The sequence below is a fragment of the Salmo trutta genome, chromosome 10, assembly GCF_901001165.1.
Source record: "Salmo trutta chromosome 10, fSalTru1.1, whole genome shotgun sequence".
Classification (NCBI taxonomy): domain Eukaryota; kingdom Metazoa; phylum Chordata; class Actinopteri; order Salmoniformes; family Salmonidae; genus Salmo; species Salmo trutta.
This window is the reverse complement of record NC_042966.1, coordinates 36,988,731-37,008,025: the sequence shown is the minus strand read 5'-3', so window position 1 is coordinate 37,008,025 and position 19,295 is coordinate 36,988,731. Positions and strand designations below refer to the sequence as shown.

At 48.3% G+C, this 19,295-nt stretch overlaps 1 protein-coding gene across 1 annotated transcript in view; it reads left to right on the top strand.

Annotated features, from left to right (window-relative positions):
* Positions 1–18,986, top strand: part of LOC115200889 (RNA binding protein fox-1 homolog 1-like) — a 35,582-nt gene extending 16,596 nt beyond the window's left edge. Inside the window, exons 3-4 of the mRNA XM_029764006.1 lie at positions 8,826–9,000; positions 18,925–18,986. Coding sequence (XP_029619866.1) covers positions 8,826–9,000; positions 18,925–18,986 — 237 coding nt within the window. The remainder of the gene's footprint in view (positions 1–8,825; positions 9,001–18,924) is intronic.
* The last annotated feature ends 309 nt before the right edge of the window (positions 18,987–19,295 follow it).

Genomic DNA, 19,295 nt, shown 5'->3' with positions numbered 1-19,295 from the left:
TGTAGTGTGATTTCCTTTACGATCCATTGAGGTACTTAAAACCATATGATAATCTCCCACCTTAATAATAGATTCATTTGTTGCTCATGAGGTAAATAGATTATTATATATAGTTTCGAAGAAGTGCTGATCATCAATTATTTGGCCAATATAGATTAATTAGACAGATATCTCTTTACTTTACTCAGTCCATCTTTACCTCGATCCTGACTAGTCTCCCTGCCGCTGAAAAACACCCCCACAGCATGATGCTGCCACCACCATGCTTCACTGTAGGGCTGGTGCCAGGTTTCCTCCAGACGTGACGCTTGTCATTCAGGTCAAGGAGTTCAATCTTGGTTTCATCAGACCAGAGAGACTTGTTTCTCATGGTCTGAGGGTCCTTTAGGTGCCTTTTGGCAAACTCCAAGCTGGATGTCATGTCCCTTTCATCGGTCAGTGGCTTCCGTCTGGCCACTCTACCATAAAGGCCTGATTGGTGGAGTGCTGCAGAGATGGTTCCCCTTCTGGAATGTTCTCCCATCTCCACAGAGGAACTCTGGAGCTCTGTCAGAGTGACCATCTGGTTTTTGGTCACCTTCCTGACCAAGGCCCTTCTACCCCAATTGCTCAGTTTGGCCAGGCAGACAGATCTAGGAAGAGTCTTGGTGGTTCCAAACTTCTTCCATTTAAGAAAGATGGAGGTCACTGTGTACTTGGGGACCTTCAATGCTGCAGAAATGTTTTGGTACCCTTCCCCAGATCTGTGCCTTGACACAATCCTGTCTCGGAGCTCTACGGACAATTCCTCGACCTCATGGCTTGGTTTTTGTTCTGACATGCACTGTCAACTGTGGGACCTTATATAGATAGGTGTGTGCCTTTCCAAATCATGTACAATCAATTGAATTTACCTCAGGTTGACTCTAATCAAGTTGTAGAAACATCTCAAGGATGATCAATGGAAACAGGATGCACCTGAGCTCAATTTCGAGTCTCACAGCAAAGGGTCTGAATACTTATGTAAATAAGGTATTTTGGTTGTACATTTGCTTTGTCATTATGGTTATTGTGTCTAGATTGTTGAGAAAAATAAATAATTTAATCAATTTCAGAATAAGGTTGTAACGTAACACAATGTGGAAAAAGGGAATTGGTCTGAATACATTTCGAATGCACTGTATGTGTTAGTCTGTGTGAGAGGGACAGACAGACAGACAGACAGACAGACAGACAGACAGACAGACAGGCAGGCAGACAGATAGACAGACAGACAGACAGACAGGCAGGCAGGCAGGCAGGCAGGCAGGCAGACAGACAGACAGACAGACAGACAGACAGACAGACAGACAGACAGACAGACAGACAGGCAGGCAGACAGGCAGGCAGGCAGGCAGGCAGACAGACAGACAGACAGACAGACAGACAGACAGACAGACAGACAGACAGACAGACAGACAGACAGACAGACAGACAGACAGACAGACAGACAGACAGACAGACAGGCTGTACAGTGTTCCTGTGGTGACAGACAGCAGAGGGGAAGCCTGGGCTGGTTGTGATGATAATGTTCATGTACTTACATCCTCACACTGCATCAGGGCTCTACAGCTCTGATAGAGGAGATGGGGAGAGCACAACACACACACACACACACACACACACACACACACACACACACACACACACACAGTGTATACACTTTATATACACAATGTGGACACCCCTTCAAATTAGTGGTTTCGGCAATTTCAGCCACACCCGTTCCTGACAGGTGTATAAAATCAAGCACACAGCAATGGAATCTCCATAGACAAACATTGGCAGTAGAATGGTCTTAATGAAGAGCTCATTGACTTTCAACGTGGCACCGTCATAGGATGCCACCTTTCCCACAAGGCAGTTTGTAACATTTCTGCCCCGGTCAACTGTAAGTGCTGTTATATTGTAGGCCTGCCCAGAGCCCTGCCCTCCACCCTATCAAAACACCTTTGTGATGAATTGGAACGCCGACTGCAAACCAGGCCTAGTCGCCCATCATCAGTGCCTGACCTCACTAATGCTCTTGTGGATTTTTATTTTTTTTATTTTTTAAATTTAACTAGGCAAGTCATTTAAGAACAAATTCTTATTGACAATGATGGCCTACCTCGGCCAAACTCTAACCTGGACGACGCTGAGCCAATTGTGCACCACCCTATGACACTCCCAATCCCGGCAGGATATGATACAGCCTGGATTCGAACCAGGGACTGTAGTGACACCTCTTGCACTGAGATGCAGTGCCTTAGACCACTGCGTCACATGATTGGAAGCATGTACCCGCAGCAATGTTTCAACACCTAGTGGAAGTCCTTCCCAGAAAATACCCATGATTTTGAAATGAGATGCCGATAAGCAGGTGTCCACATACTTTTGGTCATGTAGTGAAGCTCGGCATGTGGTGAGTTGAGGTGGAGAGCCATAGGCACTGTTTTTTGTGAATCGTTTCAACAGGCATCCAAACTCCCTGTCTGCCTCTATGTCTGTAACCTGTCGTGTCTTTGGCTATGCCAGATTAAGTGATATTTCACGCTATTCTATAAAATCCTTTCTCTGTAATTAATATTACCTGATTAAGCTAATCATGTAAATGTAATTAACTAGAAAGTCGGGGCACCACGGAAGAACGTTTATAGAGCCGTTATCTTCCGAATAAACTCTTAAAATACTTAGTAATATTTTACATCGATAGCCGTCATCTTAATCATTTTCTTATTTTCAGTCTCATCTGAAAGTTGTAAATTCTTGGTTATCTTCACGAACCCTGGCTAACAAGTTGAATCAGCAATACAAAATTGGGTTTAATTATTTATTTACTAAATACCTAAACTAATCACACAGAATTACATATACACAGAATACAAATGATGTCATACAGAAAACGTCCTGGTGGACGGAACCTGTATGAAAGCTGGTTACACAAAGGAAAGGGGGTTGGGCTTGAATGAAAGAGCGGGAAGATTTAGGAACGAAGAAACTGCAGCTATGCTATCGTAAATACATTATCTTATGCATTACCAAATTACCGCCCATTTGGAAAAGGAAAATGCAATAAATATTTACTCTGAGCTGCGCTTCGGTATATTGGTCGTAGATGCTGGCCGGGTTGGCCAACAGATCTTCCTGTCCTCGGAAGAATGTCTCTGGTGGTAAATTGGATACGTGGTGGTATCTTCGTCCGTCTGTTAGACTGGATCCGTCGTCCGTCCTTTCCTAGCCCACGTCTACAGCGGCCGCTGCTAACTCAACGCCTAGGAAGTATCACTTCTGTAGTGAATAAGCTCAAAGTTCATACCATTCGCCACCAAAGCTCACGCCGAGGTTGGCTTAGTTCTGTACTTGACATGTGTGTCCTTCTAACGTAGAGGCTGCAGACCTCACGTACTGGAACAACGTGGTTATCTTTTCGTCAAAGGCTTATATAGTGGAGAGGGGGAAGGATGTGTTTCATCGTTTATAACCCCTGTCTCTTCACAGGGGTGGGCCACTGATCAAGCAGGGCACTTTCCTTATGAAAACCCAATTCTCTCATTTGGAAGCTAAAATTACATTTAATCTCCTAACAAAAAATTTCAATATCAAACATTTCAATTGCATAACAATTCCATGTGACTCTGATAAATAGAGGGTGTATACTTTCCCAGGTACAGTTTATGTCGTCCTGTCATCAGTCATAATGTCTCAGATGACAACCGAACTGACATCCATACTCATTACGTTCCCAAGCATATTTCCAACTGGTTTTATTACCAAAATATGGTTCCTTTTCCCCATTTGTTTGATGTTCCCAGACTCTCTATATTTAACACAGGCTATTCAAGTCCTTCAGTAGGGTCAGAGAGGGGAAGGGAGAAAGGTATTTATGGGGGGGTCATAAACCTTACCCACAGGCCAACGTCATGACAAACCACTGATCTAACACGTTAGCAATGGTTCCATTACATAGCTTCTATTTATACAGTCATTTACTGGGAGAAAGATGCATTCAAACAGATACATTGTTTTCCTCTGCTGATGGAGAGAGAGAGAGGGAGAGAAAGAGAGGGAGAGGGAGGGAGCGAGCGAGGGAGAGAGAGAGAGAACAAGACAGAAAGAGAGAGGGAGACTTTTAATTACTTCCCAACTTCAGTTCTCCTCACAGGAGAGAAGCGAGGGAGGGAGAGCGAGGGAGGCAGAGCGAGGGAGGGAGGGAGAGCGAGGGGAATGATGGGGAAGAGAGGAGGGAGGGAGAGAAATGGTGTGTTCTATGAGACAGATGTGGCGTGTGCTAGATGCAGTGTAATTAACATGCAATTAACACTAATTAAGGAGGGGAGGAGAGGGGTGAGGCCCCTAAATATGACTCCATAGTTGGGGGAGAGCGGGGTGGGGTTGGGGGGTGTTAATGATGAGGGAAGGAGAGATTGAGGGATGAGGAAAGATAGGAAACGTTAGGGCAATACTCTAGATGATGATCAAGGAAAGGGAGGTTTGAGATGAGTGGGAGGGAGGTTTGAGAGGAGTGGGAGGGAGGTTTGAGAGGAGTGGGAGGGAGGTTTGAGAGGAGTGGGAGGGAGGTGTGAGAGGAGTGGGAGGGAGGTGTGAGATGAGTGGGAGGTAGGTTTGAGAGGAGTGGAAGGTAGGTTTGAGAGGAAAGGGAGGGAGGTTTGAGAGGAGTGGGAGGGAGGTTTGAGAGGAGAGGGAGGGAGGGAGGTTTGAGAGGAAAGGGAGGGAGGTTTGAGAGGAGAGGGAGGTAGGTTTGAGAGGAGTGGGAGGTAGGTTTGAGAGGAGTAGGAGGGAGGTGTGAGAGGAGAGGGAGGGGGGTTTGAGAGGAGAGGGAGGGGGGTTTGAGAGGAGTGGGAGGGGGGTTTGAGAGGAGAGGGAGGTAGGTTTGAAAGGAGTGGGAGGGAGGTTTGAGAGGAAAGGGAGGGAGGTTTGAGAGGAAAGGGAGGGAGGTTTGAGAGGAGAGGGAGGTAGGTTTGAGAGGAGAGGGAGGTAGGTTTGAGAGGAGTGGGAGGGAGGTTTGAGAGAAAAGGGAGGGAGATTTGAGAGGAGTGGGAGGGAGGTTTGAGAGGAGTGGGAGGGAGGTTTGAGAGGAGTGGGAGGGAGGTTTGAGAGGAGTGGGAGGGAGGTTTGAGAGGAGTGGGAGGGAGGTGTGAGAGGAGTGGGAGGGAGGTTTGAGAGGAGTGGGAGGGAGATTTGAGAGGAGTGGGAGGTAGGTTTGAGAGGAGAGGGAGGTAGGTTTGAGAGGAGTGGAGGGAGGTTTGAGAGGAGTGGGAGGGAGGTTTGAGAGGAGTGGGAGGGAGGTTTGAGAGGAGTGGGAGGGAGGTGTGAGAGGAGTGGGAGGGAGGTGTGAGAGGAGTGGGAGAGAGGTGTGAGAGGAGTGGGAGGGAGGTTTGAGTGTGTTGTGGCTAGGGGAAGACTGTGCTTTATCATGCTGGTCTTCCAGTGTCTGCCACCCTCTGCTGATCGATATGGCCACTTTGCTGTTAAACACTCAACACAGACACACACACACACACACACACACACACACACACACACACACACACACACACACACACACACACACACACGTAGGGCCGTGGGGGTTTGGTGCTGTATGGTGCAGATGGATGGCCACAGACAGAGGGGTAATTGTCCCAGCTGTCCCTTCTCTCACCCTTCTCTCACCCTTCTCTCACCCGTCTCCCTTGGTAATGTAAAGGGGCAGGACTAACAGCCCATAGGGTAGGGGTAGGCAACTAGATTCAGCCGCAGGACGACTTTAGTCAGAACGGATGGCTGGGGGTTCCGGAACACATATTTATAGTAATTTGTACAGTGCAAATTGATCACAAATAATCCCTAAACCAGATTGTATTTAAATATAACAATAATTTCATACCTTGACAACATTGAGACACGATCACGTCTGGGTTTATCGTGGGAATACTTGGGAACAGATTAAAGGAATTTTGCTTAATTAATGTTGATGTTACGGGCTTTTTTTACCACAAAAGTTTGGGGGCACCAAAAAAATTATTGAGGGTCGGTTTTTGCCCACAGGCCGTCTGTTGCCTAACCCTGCTACAGAGTATCTGTCATGGCTCCAAACACACACACACACACACACACACACACACGCACACACACACACACACACACACACACACACACACACACACACACACACACACACACACACACAGGCAGGGATAGACCTCAATTATCACTTACACTCTTTTTACCTCCCTCTCTCTCTCTCTCTCTCTCTCTCACTCTCTATCTCTCTCTTTTTTCCTCTGTCTGTCTCTCTCTCCTCCTCTCTTTCATATATTTCTATCTCTCTCCTCCTGTATTTGTAAATGGAGCTTCATCTTTTCATCCCTCCTCCTGAATTTTATCGTAACGCATTATGTACAACTCCTCATGCTTCTCTCTCTCTCTCTCTCTCTCTCTTTCTTCTCTCTCTCTCTCTTTCTTCTCTCTCTCCCTCTATCACTCTCTCTCTCTCCCTCTTTCTTTCTTTCTTTCTTTCTCACTCTCTCTCTCTCACACACACACTCTGTCTTCCAGTCTCTCTCCTCCAGTCTCTCCATTGTCTCTCCTCTCTTATCTTTGCTTTTGGTTTCACTTTCTCTCTATCTTTCTTTCTCTCTCTCTCTCTCTCTCTCGCTCTCTCTCTCTCTCTCTCTCTCTCTCTCTCTCCCTCTCTCACTCTCTCTCTCTCTCTCTCTCTTTCACACTCTGTCTTCCAGTCTCTCTCTTTCAGTCTTTGGATTCTCTCTCTTCTCTCATCTTCGCTTTCTCTCTCTCTCTCTCTCTCTCTTTCTTCTCTCTCTCCCTGTATCACTCTCTCTCTCTCTCTTACTCTCTCTCTCGTTCTTCTCTCTCTCTATCACTCTCTCTCTCTGACTCTCTGACTCTCTCTCTCTTGCTCTCTCTCTTTCTCTCTCTTTCTCTTTTCCTTTCTCATTCTCTCTCTGTCTCTCCCTATCTCCTTCTCTTTCTTTCTCGTATTCTCACTCCATCTCTTTTTTTCTTTGACTTCATCTCTCTCCTACCATAGTTGCTCCCTCCTATGAGAACAGGGTGGAGCTTTTCCAACATAAACAAAGTAAATGGAGTTCATTAACAAATACCTACTGATAATGGAATGTTTACCATCTGATAGGATTAACCCACATCCTGCATTCATAGTTTCATCTGATAGGATTAACCCACATCCTGAATTGATAGTTAACATCTGATAGGATTAACCCACATCCTGAATTGATAGTTAATATGTGGTAGGATTAACCCACATCCTGCATTCATAGTTTCATCTGATAGGATTAACCCACATCCTCAATTGATAGTTAATATGTGATAGGATTAACCCACATCCTCAATTGATAGTTAATATGTGGTAGGATTAACCCACATCCTGAATTGATAGTTTCATCTGATAGGATTAACCCACATCCTGAATTGATAGTTTCATCTGATAGGATTAACCCACATCCTGAATTGATAGTTAACATGTGGTAGGGGTTGAGGACAGTCTGGGTAACAGTCTGTTATCCTTGCCACTCCTGTCACACTAAACATCTTTGGCATGTCACACGGAGTACAAGGACTGGAATGTTAGCTAAACAGACTGGTACCCAGGGAAGGTCTTTCAGAGGAGGCTGGTGGGGGAGGATTAATAGCTTTAATGGAGTGAATGAAAAGGTTTTAAAGAAACCATGTTTCAAGCCATCACTATGAGCTGATTTAAAGTGCCGCTAGCCACCACTCGTTTCCTCTCAATTCAACTCCGTTTCCCAGGGGGCCGTGTGTCTGTCTTATCTCAGGGCCAGTTTAGAGTGGTCACCCGGGTGTTGGTGACAGGGATCCCCGTCGTCACGGTTACTCTGATAACAATGAAGTAAATGGAGGTTGTCACGGCGACACCTAAAAGGGCCGTCACTCCTGGCGACCTGGAGAGCATCGCTGCCACTTTCTGCCCGTAATGGACAGATGATCACATGGGGTCTGGGGGAGGAGAGGAGGACTGGAGGGTATCCCTCGCTCTCTCTCTCTCTCCCCTCTTTCGCTCTTTTACTCTCCCCTCTCTCTCTCTGTATGTCTCTCTCTTTCTCTCACTCTCCATCTTTATCTACACTCTCTCCTCTCTCGCTCGCTCTTTCTCATCACTCTCTCTCTCTTTCTCTCTCTCTCTCTCTCTGTCTCTGTCTCTGTCTGTCTTTCCCTCTCTCCCTCTTCTCCCTCTATCTGTTTGTATAATACATACAGTAGTGTAGATATGTTTAAGTTGTTAAATGTGTGTCCACTCCTCCCAAACAGCTTCCTTATCTCCTATGTCAGGGGAGCAGAGAGAATGCCAAACGACATTCATACCTCACACTACACTATGACTAAGACATAGAGTCTGCGTCCCAATTCATTTTATAGTGCACTAATTGAACGAGGCCCATAGGGGAAAAGCGTGCCGTTTGTGATGCACCCTACAACATTATTCACACACTCTTAGAAGGACAGAGGCAGTTTAATATGAAATGCTTCTTTATTATTTAAAACCATCGTGTTTCAGGGGAAAACAGTGTGAGTCATACCTAGTGGAGATTCATATCACTCTCACACTCACTCAATCTTTCTCTTTCAATCAATCTCCCTTTTTCTCTTTCTGTCAATCCCTTTCAGACTTGACTGATCTTCCTTTCCTTTCTGTCACCCTCAGTTATCCTGAAACTCTCCCTTACCTCCACCCTATCTGTTATTCTTTACAATAACCAAGATTAAGATGTCTGTTTAGCTAGGAACTAATGTTTTGTCGTGTTGTGGTCTGTGTTTTCCTGCAGCAGGCAGACGAGGTTGCGCAGACGGAGGTTTCCCATCAGCTCCACCTGCAGCAGTGTGATTCGTCAGAGAAGCAGCAGCCCAAGCGGTTACACGTCTCCAACATCCCATTCCGCTTCAGAGACCCAGACCTCAGGCAAATGTTTGGTGTGAGTAGCGAGCTGTTACATGTTTCAAGTGAGAAATTAGGCATCACAAGACCTCACCCGTACAATACCAAGGTTTCCCAGCACACAGGCCTGTTGGTCTACATACCAGTGTGTTCTCAGTGTTCAGAACACACAGGCCTTTATAACAAAACGCCAGTGTTGAGTCGACCATGTTTCAATCATCTCATTCTCCCTGCTTGTGTTTTGTGTAAGCCTTAGCTCTACAGGTACATCAAGTGTCACTTTAGAGATCGTCCTGTCCCCATTAAAGATGTATGAGCCCCGTCACACCTTTTAGAGAGGGGGCCTAAATGATCCCCCTTCTAACCTCTACATACCCTCTCCTCCTCAAATTAGGGACAGATATGAATTTTTTATCTCCTGGACCTCTATAGGGCCGTCGTCCTTAACCGCTCCTTGGAGAGAGAGAGAGAGAGGACATGTCACAAGGCGTGTTTGAATTCCCAAGACTGTTAATAACGCTGTAGCAGTTCTCAGAACAGAACACGGTTCAGTCACTAGACTGTTCTAGAATTACAGAATGATTCTAGAAAAGTTGTTTTATTCTCTGCTTTGTGAAAGTAAACATCTGACCCCGTATCAGATGTCTGCGGGAACTTGTTCTTACTTATTTAATCCTTTTTTTGTTCCTGGAGGAACTTAGGACTGGTCTGTACTATAGACTTCTAACTCTGCTGGTCTCAGGCTGTTTTCATCACTTCTGGCCTTACAGCCCAATAGGCATCTTGTACCCACTCCTATGTACCCACTCCTTGGGGCGGCAGATAGCCTAGTGGTTAGAGCGTTGAACAAGGCAGTTAACCCACTGTTCCCCGGTATGCCATCATTGTAAATAAGAATTTGTTCTTAACTGACTTGCCTAGTTAAATAAAGGATAAATAACAAAAATAAGTTGGAGTACCGACTACTGCAACTCAGTCATGTTGTTTAAAATTCCAACAAAATGACCAAGAATTCCCCATAGAGCACAGAGTCAGTTTAGCTTCTCACTCCCACATAATGTTACATGAGTCGAAGAAACAGAGAGACATAGTATACAGAAGGGAGATAGTGTGGTAGAAGAAAGAACGACAGAGCGAGCGAGAACACAAATAAACAACATGCCATGCACAGAGAGAGAGAGAGAGAGAGAGAGAGAGAGAGAGGAGAGAGAGAGAGAGAGAGAGAGAGAGAGAGAGAGAGAGAGAGAGAGAGAGAGAGAGAGAGAGAGACGACAGAGACAGAGAGACAGGGGGAGAGAGAGGGGGAGAGAGAGAGAGAGAGAGAGAGAGAGAAAGATCAACCCACGGTGTTTGTTGCTCTACAGCTTGGTAAGACCACTCTTTACAGTACAGTGTTACTAATGGCAGCCAGAACATATAGTCTACTACACTGTAACATTTAAAATACTAAGAGGCTGGACATTTCTCCCCCGTCTCCTGGTTCTCAAATGGAGCCCAACATTTGCTCCCTTTCGGCCAGGGCTTTGTTCCATAGTGGGCGGTGCCTGTCCCCATGGCCGTACCCAGAATCGGAGGCCTTGATGTGGGGAGAGGTAGAGGAGATGGAAGGGTCCCGCAATGGAGACACGATTAATGGTATTCCTCAGCACTGTGGTTAAAAGGGACTTTATCCTCATTAGGTGTGTGTAGGGCGACAGGATCCAGTCAGGGACAGATTTGGTGTGTGTGTGTGTGTGTGTGTGTGTGTGTGTGTGTGTGTGTGTGTGTGTGTGTGTGTGTGTGTGTGTGTGTGTGTGTGTGTGCGTGTGTGTGTGTGAAGCCTGGTACTCTAACTCCCCAGTAACACTCCCCGGTCACTAAGTGAAGTCTCCAAGGCACGGAGTCCTGCACCACAATTAACCAGAGACACTGAGAGAGGAGCGAGGGATTAGAAGAGACAGACAATCTGGTAGAACTCACTACAATCAGCGATGCTCAGAGTGCGTCTTACCCTGTTGTCTGAAGGACTACACTGACACAGACCCTGAAGAGGAGGACCGAGCTCGGACAAGTTGGTCCGTCAAAACAAAGTCAAATTTTTCGCCCTTTTTTTTTGTACTTTAGACACTTGGAAACTCAAACTGTCCAATCAGTTTCACGGGAAAGTTAAGGCTTGAAAAGTTACTTTTGGTTCTTTGGTTCGATACTTCAGTCACAGACAAGGCAGCTGAGCAGTTTGGTTAGCTAGTTGTGGTTGTTCAGTTGTCTCCAGGGTGGTGGGACAGGATACGAGGGACATGTCATCTTGTCAGAGTCTACGCACACACACACACACACACACACACACACACACACACACGCACATCCTCTTTGTCGATGGTCCAGTCTCAAGGATTAATCGTTGTGGGCAGACCTGAAGTACTGCGTCCCAGATTCCATCAGGGCTTTGCCATCCCCACAATGGGTTCCAGTGCCGCTCTCTCCCATTGCCTTTAAATGTAGCAATGAGCGACTGGCTCAATGTGCCATTACGACTCCGTTTGAGCACCGCCACAATGCAAACAAAGGCAATAGCCAGGCATTATATTAAATGGAATTTCTTTCCATTATAGCAGAAAGGGGATATTGGAACATTATAGAAAAAGCCAGGCAATGACGAGGCATTGTAACACACGAGGAGGTTATAATCAGGGGAACACAACAATTGAAAGCTTCCTTTTAACGGTCCTTATTGTGACAATTTAGGTACTCATCAGAAATAAAGTGAAACCGACATCTCAGAAGAACTCTTAGAGACGTGGTCGGGTGCTACTGTACAGACACAGGCACATAAAGACAATATGAATACAAAGAAATAACAAAATGGTTTCATTACCCAACCTTATTTGATTTTAATTCATAGTTAGAGAAACACATTTAGAAGGAAATTAAAGCGATGAGTATGAGGGCTTAATGGTAGACTGGTAATTGGGATTCAAAGCACTATTTCACGGATTCAATTCTCTCATTCTCACAAAGATGTGTCAGAAATCTCTAATCTCAATGTCTATGTCCCAAATGGCAAACCATTTTAGTTGTATTTTTACATTTGAAATGTAACCTAACTACTTTCCACCAAAGGCATATGGGCCCTAGTAAAAAGTAGTGCACTATATAGGGAATAGGGCCCTGTGTAAGGCTTGTCGTTAGGAATGGACCAAAGCGCAGCAGGTATGTGGATACTCATATTCTTTTAATGAAACAACACGCAGAGCATCCACAGTGAAAAAACAATAAATGATACTCACGACAAGAACAGTTTTGCAGGCTATCAAACGCAATGCAAGAACAACTATCCACAACCCCAAAGAAAAACACACACTACTATATAGGACTCCCAATCAAAGGCAACTCAACACACCTGCCTTCAATTGGGAGTCCAATTGTCACGTCCTGACCAGCAGAGGGCATATTGCTTAGTCTTGGTCAGGATGTGGCAGGTGGTTTGTGTTTGTTTAATGTTGATGATTGGGACTTCCAATTGAAGGCAGGTGTGTATAGTTGCCTTTGATTGGAAGTCCTATATAGGTGTGTGTGTTTGTCTTTGGGGTTGTGGGGAATTGTTTGTGTGCACTGCGTTGGTTTGAGCCTGCCACACTGTTACCATTGTAAGTACTGTTTATTGTTTTTTTTGTTCAAGTGGATGCCTTACATGTTTCCTTTAATAAACATGAGTGTCCACAATCCCGCTGCGCCTTGGTCCTTCTCTCTTAAATACGACATATTCACCGAAGAGTACGATATATTCTGTGACAGAATTCCCCACCAACACAGGACCAAGCAGCGGAAGAAGGCTGGTGAGGACTGGGAGACACGACGGGTAAGGGAGACCGAGAGGCACCCCCAAGATTTTTTTAGGGGGGGGCACAAGGGCTGTTTGACGGCGTCAGAGCTGCCCGCCAGTCAACCGTCGTCAGAGCTGCCCGCCAGTCAACCGTCGTCAGAGCTGCCCGCCAGTCAACCGTCGTCAGAGCTGCCCGCCAGTCAACAGTCGTCAGAGCTGCCCGCCAGTCAACAGTCGTCAGAGCTGCCCGCCAGTCAACAGTCGTCAGAGCTGCCCGCCAGTCAACAGTCGTCAGAGCTGCCCGCCAGTCAACAGTCGCCAGAGCTGCCCGCCAGTCAACAGTCGCCAGAGAGGTCAGACTGCGCTGAACTGCCGGAGTGGCCAGACTGCGCTGAACTGCCGGAGTGGCCAGACTGCGCTGAACTGCCGGAGTGGCCAGACTGCGCTGAACTGCCGGAGTGGCCAGACTGCGCTGAACTGCCGGAGTGGCCAGACTGCGCTGAACTGCCGGAGTGGCCAGACTGCCCTGAACTGCCGGAGTGGCCAGACTGCCCTGAACTGCCGGCGTGGCCAGACTGCCCTGAACTGCCGGCGTGGCCAGACTGCCCTGAACTGCCGGCGTGGCCAGACTGCCCTGAACTGCCGGCGTGGCCAGACTGCCCTGAACTGCCGGCGTGGCCAGACTGCCCTGAACTGCCGGCGTGGCCAGACTGCCCTGAACTGCCGGCGTGGCCAGACTACCCTGAACTGCCGGCGTGGCCAGACTGCCCTGAGCTGCCAGACCGTCCCGAGCTGCCAGACCGCCCCGAGCTGCCAGACTGCCCCGACTGTCCCGAGCTGCCAGACTGCCCCGACTGTCCCGAGCTGCCAGACTGCCCCGACTGTCCCGAGCCGCCAGACTGGCCGGACTGCCCCGACTGCCTGGAACGGCCAGCACCTGAGCCACCTCCAGGATAGGTGGGTTGGGGAGGGAGGGTGTAGCACAGTGCCGTCGGTGACGGCAGCCACCCTCCCTTATTGTTTAGGGGGTATTGTTTGTTGGTTTTGTTGGGGTATTGGGGATTTTCTTGTGTTTTTCTTTTTTAGGTGCATCCCGGAGTCTGCACCTTGAGAGGGGGGTACTGTCACGTCCTGACCAGCAGAGGGCATATTGCTTAGTCTTGGTCAGGATGTGGCAGGTGGTTTGTGTTTGTTTAATGTTGATGATTGGGACTTCCAATTGAAGGCAGGTGTGTATAGTTGCCTTTGATTGGAAGTCCTATATAGGTGTGTGTGTTTGTCTTTGGGGTTGTGGGGAATTGTTTGTGTGCACTGCGTTGGTTTGAGCCTGCCACACTGTTACCATTGTAAGTACTGTTTATTGTTTTTTTTGTTCAAGTGGATGCCTTACATGTTTCCTTTAATAAACATGAGTGTCCACAATCCCGCTGCGCCTTGGTCCTTCTCTCTTAAATACGACATATTCGCCGAAGAGTACGATATATTCTGTGACACCAATCACCAACACAACACTTAACACACAAAACCCTGCCACATCCTGACCAAAACTAATCCAATTTCTCCCACTGCTGGTCAGGACGTGACAGTACCCACCCCCCCCTCAAGGTGCAGACCCCGGAATGCACCTTACAAAAGAAAAGACAAAAAAATCCCCAATACCCCAACAAAACCCATAAACAATAACCCCTAAACAATAAGGGAGGGAAGGGTGGCTGCCGTCAACGGCGGCACTGTGCTACACCTTCCCTCCCCAACCCACCTATCCGGTAGGTGGCTCAGGTGCGGGACGTGGACCTCGCTCCACCTTCGGCGTCGCCCACTTCGGTGGCGCCGATAGCTGCGCCGGGCAGACGGGACACTCGGGCTGACCCTGGCAGATGGACCACTCTGGCTGGACCGGAGGACAGGCGGGCCACTCGGGCTGGGCCGGAAGACAGGCGGGCCACTCGGTCTGGGCAGGAGGACAGGCGGGCCACTCGGGCTGGGCCGGAGGACAGGCGGGCCACTCGGGCTGGGCCGGAGGACAGGCGGGCCACTCGGGCGGATCCGGGCAATCGGGCCACTCTGGCGGCTCCGGGCAGTCGGGCCGCCCAGGCGACTCCGGGCAGTCGGGCAGCCCTGGCGACTCCGGGCAGTCGGGCAGCCCTGGCGACTCCGGGCAGTCGGGCAGCCCTGGCGACTCCGGGCAGTCGGGCAGCCCTGGCGACTCCTGACTGGCGGGCAGCTCTGGCGACTCCTGACTGGCGGGCAGCTCTGGCGACTCCTGACTGGCGGGCAGCTCTGGCGACACCTGACTGGCGGGCAGCTCTGGCGACTCCTGACTGGCGGGCAGCTCTGGCGTCTCATGACTGGCGGGCCGCTCTGGCGTCTCATGACTGGCGGGCCGCTCTGGCGACTCATGACTGGCGGGCAGCTCTGGCGACTCATGACTGGCGGGCAGCTCTGGCGACTCATGACTGGCGGGCAGCTCTGGCGACTCATGACTGACGGGCAGCTCTGGCGACTCATGACTGGCGGGCAGCTCTGGCGACTCATGACTGGCGGGCAGCTCTGGCGACTCTTGACTGGCGGGGCTGGGCTGACGCACTATACGCCTGATGCGTGGGGCTGGTACTGGACATGCCAGTCTGGAGACACGCACCTCCATGCTAGTGCGTATAGCGGGAAACACCGGACCGTAGAGGCGCACTGGCGGTCTTGAGCGCAGGGTTGGCATCACCCCTTCCGGCTCGATGCTCACTTCGCCCTGGCACATGCGGGGCGCTGGTACTGTGCCTACCGGCCTGAAAATCCCAGGCCTCACCACAGCCCCAACCCCAAAGCACGGGACCTGTCCAGTCTGTCTCTGCCCTACAAGGGTACGGGGAGCTGGCCTGGGGCTCCAATCTCGCCCCGCCAAACAGCCCTTGTGCCCCCCCAAAAAAAATTATTGGGGCTGCCTCTCGGGTTCCCTTAGTTCCCTTAACTTGTCCTCCCAGAATCTTCGCTCCTTCTGCCAAGTCTATCCATCCACGCTGTTCTCCTGTGGCTCCCTCCTCTTCCGCTGCTTGGTCCTTTTGTGGTGGGTAGTTCTGTAAGGCTTGACGTTAGGAATGGACCAAGGCGCAGCGGGAATGTGGATACTCATATTTTAATTCAAAAAAGAGTAAAGCATCCACATGAAAACCAACAATAAACACGACAGGAACAGTCTTGCAGGCACACAAAACGCAATGCAAGAACAACTACCCACAACCCCAAAGAAAAACACACACTCCTATATAGGACTCCCAATCAAAGGCAACTCAACACACCTGCCTTCAATTGGGAGTCCAATCACCAACACAACACTCAACACACAAAACCCTGCCACATCCTGACCAAAACTAATCCAATTGCTCCCTCTGCTGGTCAGGACGTGACACCCTGGTCTAAAGTAAGTCACTATATAGGGAACAGGGCCCTGATCTAAAGTAGTGCACTATATAGGGAACAGGGCCCTGGTCTAAAGTAGTGCACTATATAGGGAATAGGGTGCCTTTTGGAACAGATCCCACCGCTTACCTCAAATATATCACAGAGGGCTTGAGACCTCCCTGCATGCATTGCAGTATCCTTTACCATTAAAGTGTTTGATAGCTCTCTCAGAATATCGGAAACTCCTAAACTATCCGACAGGGAAACTCCAGAATGCTGTTTTTGCTTTCATGTCTTGGAATGATCTGAAATATGAGATTCCAAATTCCAAATTCCAAAACACCAGGCTTCAGGTATACAGTATCAATGAGGTTTTGTCCTGAGTCAGTTCGTGAAAACATTTCTTAATTCCGATTTCCAAGGAGCACATGAATACAGCATGACACAGAGAGCCGGGATGGCTTCCACTAGACACCAGCTGTGCCCCAGTCACTTCAGAAGCCTGTTCATTTTGCACCACACTGCGAGAAACAGGCTAATATAATGTCCCCAGTGCCATCGCTATGTTTAATTAATAACCAGGCACTTAGAGAGCCAGCCGCAAGAGGGTCCTTACAGTCACTCTCCTGGAGGTAGGATCTAAAATGAATCCTTAGCACACACACACGCACGCACACACACACACACACACACACACACACACACACACACACACACACACACACACACACACACACACACACACACACACACACACACACACACACACACACACACACACACACACACACACACACACACACACACCAAAGAGGGTTCTTTCCATCCCAGTCCCAGAGTGTCTCTTAAACAAGTCGTTACTGTACATCACACACACCTCCCCCCCAGACACACACACCCTTGGTTCAGGTGTGTGTGTGTGCGTGCGTGCGTGCGTGGACAGTGCTCTTCTATATCTTTGTGTGTGTTTCTCTCGAGAAGCGAGACGTACATCAGGGGTTCGCTAATGGACTTTTAATGATACCTTCCTTCATCTGCCTAATCACCTCTTCTAGAAGCCGCAGCCTTCCAGGTAGAACCCTCATGCTGCAGCAGCATTCCTAACAGAACAGGGAATCATGTCAGTTGGAAGCTACTAACATTCTATTCCATAAGGCTCCATTCCATCCCGCTTTCTCGGATCTTCCACCATTTGGCCTTTCAGGTTGCGTGTAATTATGATTCCTCCATGTAATTTACAATAACAAATCAGTGTAGAGATGAACATGTGAGTAGTAATGGCATCAGAGGGGGATAGAGAGGACAGCTAAAGCTTCTATTGTAGTCTCCCCTTGATGCCAATTCATTAGTGGGCTGATTAAAGTTAATTTACTACAGTGTTTATTTAGTAAAAGAAGACTGTGTCATTAGCCTGTTAGGGAGCAGTTCTCTCTCTCTCTCTCTCTCTCACACACACACACACACACACACACACACACACACACACACACACACACACAGACAGAGAAAAAAAAGTTGTTTATAGTACATTTACTCTGCACCCCAGGCCCATTAGCACAGGCCCATTAGCACAGGCCCATTAGAACAGGTATAAACCGTTAGCATCATTAGCTTCTCCAGTCTGTGTTGGGCTAAACCAGTCATTCACTATGGAAGGAGACTAAGCAACAGCTGTGAGACAATGGATTAATGTGAGGTGGAGGGGAGGAGGAGGTGGAAAGTTCTGCTGTGCTTGCCTGAATAATGTGATGGAGAAGGGTTGTATTTACAATGGTGTTTGTTCTTCACTGGTTGCCCTTTTCTTTTCCTGTGGCAACAGGTCACACATCTTGCTGCTGTGATTGTACATGTTAGTATTTCACCCAGTAGATATGAAAGTTTATTAAAATTGGGTTTGTTTGGGAATTCTTTGTGGGTCTGTGTAACCTGAAGGAAATATGTGTGTCTTTTTGTTGTCTCATGATGTGGTTGGGTTTAATTGTGTTGCTGTCCTGGGGCTCTGTGGGGTGTGTTTGTGAACAGAGCCCCAGGACCAGCTTGCTTAGGGGACACTTCTTCAGGTTCATCTCTCTGTAGGTGATGACTTTGTATTGGAAGGTTTGTGAATCACTTCCTTTTAGGTGGTTCTAGAATTTGTGTGTTTGTGTACATGCATTCTGATACAAAGCCTCTCGGCCTGCCCTCCCTCTCTCCCTGCCTCTCTCTTTACCGCTCTCTCTCTCTCTCTCTCTCTCTCTCTCATGCTCTCTCTCTCTCTTCCACGAGCCAAGTGATCAATTCCATTGTGCTTCTGCTGAGTGAGGCAGACAAGGTTGTGTGTGCTTGTGTGTGTGTGTGTGTGCGTGCGTGCGTCCGTACATTTGTGTCCATGCACCCTGATACACAGCCTCCCTCTCTCTCTCTCTCTCTCTCTCTCTCACCCTCCCACCCTCCCTCCATCTGACAGGGTAATTAGAATGAAATAATGTGGCCGGTGTAGACAACAATTAACCGTTGCTTTCATCCCAGTCATTAGGAAGAGTGGAGATTTGCTTTTATTCTGCTGTGTCTAATGATTCCGTTCGCCCGCCCGCCCGTTCTCCCGCCCGTTCATCCGCCCTCTAGATTCAATGCTTAAAGGTCAGAAACTTTCATTCTAATGTCAAAATGGACTAGAAAGTGTAAATAGAATAATTTTGGTCATAAAGTCAGTCTCGTCTAAAAACAGAGTTTTGTAAGTGAGTTGGTCACGACTTACTGGAGGTTACGATCATGCCCACGCCCAGTGCCCACGCCCTGTGCCCACGCCCAGTGCCCACGCCCAGTGCCCACGCCCAGTGCCCACGCCCAGTGCCCATGCCCAGTGCCCACTAACAGGAAAGAGGCAGTTGTGCGCGCTCTATCCAATCAAAGCAGCCAGAACCTCTAAGACAGTGAGACAGACCTGCCCATCACGCAGCACCTCAGACTTCTTTGAAACACGCTGACAATATTATGTTGAAATAACCCTTGGCCCTAAGCCCTTTATGGAGTGGCCACTTGCTGATGTGTTTGATAGTGTCAGTCAAATTAGAATTGACACGATCAGAACACACTTTTATCCCAACTTGCCAACATTCCAAAATCCATTCGCAAGCATCTTGTTAATTAATTACAGATTTCTTGATTTATCTGATTTCATTC